Consider the following 661-nt stretch of genomic DNA (forward strand, 5'->3'; position numbering starts at 1 on the left):
TTGTCGGGTTTGAGGTCGCGATGCACGATGCCGTAGTTGTGCAGGTATTCCAAAGCCAGCACGGTTTCGGCGAAGTAGAGCCTCGCCAGCTCCAGCGGCAGCGCCCCGATGTGCTTCAGCAGCGTGGCGCAGTCCCCGCCTGCGAGACGGAAACGGGTGATTATCGGGATATGAACCGCCCCGTCTGCCCCATATCGCGACCCCCTCCCTCCCCCCAACCCAATATCGCGATGCCCAGCCCCGGATGGTAACACCCAACCCCACGTGGCGCTGCTTCACCCCCTGCATCGCAACACCACTTCCCATATCGCGGCACCCAACCCCCGTATCGCGACAGCTGGCTCTGTGTCACGACACCGAGTCCCACACTCCTGGCTCCCCCCCCCCAATCACAACACCCACCCCCATATCACAGCAACCATCCCCACATCGCAGCATCCACTCCCATATTGCGACTCCCACCTCTATATCACGACTTCCACCCCCATATCGCAACTCCCAACCCTGTATCACGACTCCCACCCCCATATTGCGACATCCACCCTTGTATCACAACTCCCACTCCTATATCACGACTCACACCTCTATATCGCAACTTCCACCCCCATATTGCAACTCCCACCCTTATATCGTGACTCCCACCCCTATATCACGACTCACA

At 59.2% G+C, this 661-nt stretch overlaps 1 protein-coding gene across 1 annotated transcript in view; it reads right to left on the reverse strand.

Moving 5' to 3' along the window:
* The window catches only part of LOC122193004 (microtubule-associated serine/threonine-protein kinase 1-like), a gene marked incomplete at its 3' end in the record, with an annotated part of 2,560 nt that extends 2,032 nt beyond the window's left edge, over positions 1–528 (reverse strand). Inside the window, exons 1-2 of the mRNA XM_042893698.1 lie at positions 429–528; positions 1–139 (exon numbers count right to left, since the gene is read on the reverse strand). Coding sequence (XP_042749632.1) covers positions 1–139; positions 429–528 — 239 coding nt within the window. The remainder of the gene's footprint in view (positions 140–428) is intronic.
* Between the last annotated feature and the right edge of the window lie 133 nt (positions 529–661).

The sequence above is a fragment of the Lagopus leucura genome, unplaced genomic scaffold (genome assembly GCF_019238085.1).
Source record: "Lagopus leucura isolate 7727_CA_CO unplaced genomic scaffold, USGS_WTPT01 33690-0_obj-0_obj, whole genome shotgun sequence".
NCBI classification, from domain to species: domain Eukaryota; kingdom Metazoa; phylum Chordata; class Aves; order Galliformes; family Phasianidae; genus Lagopus; species Lagopus leucura.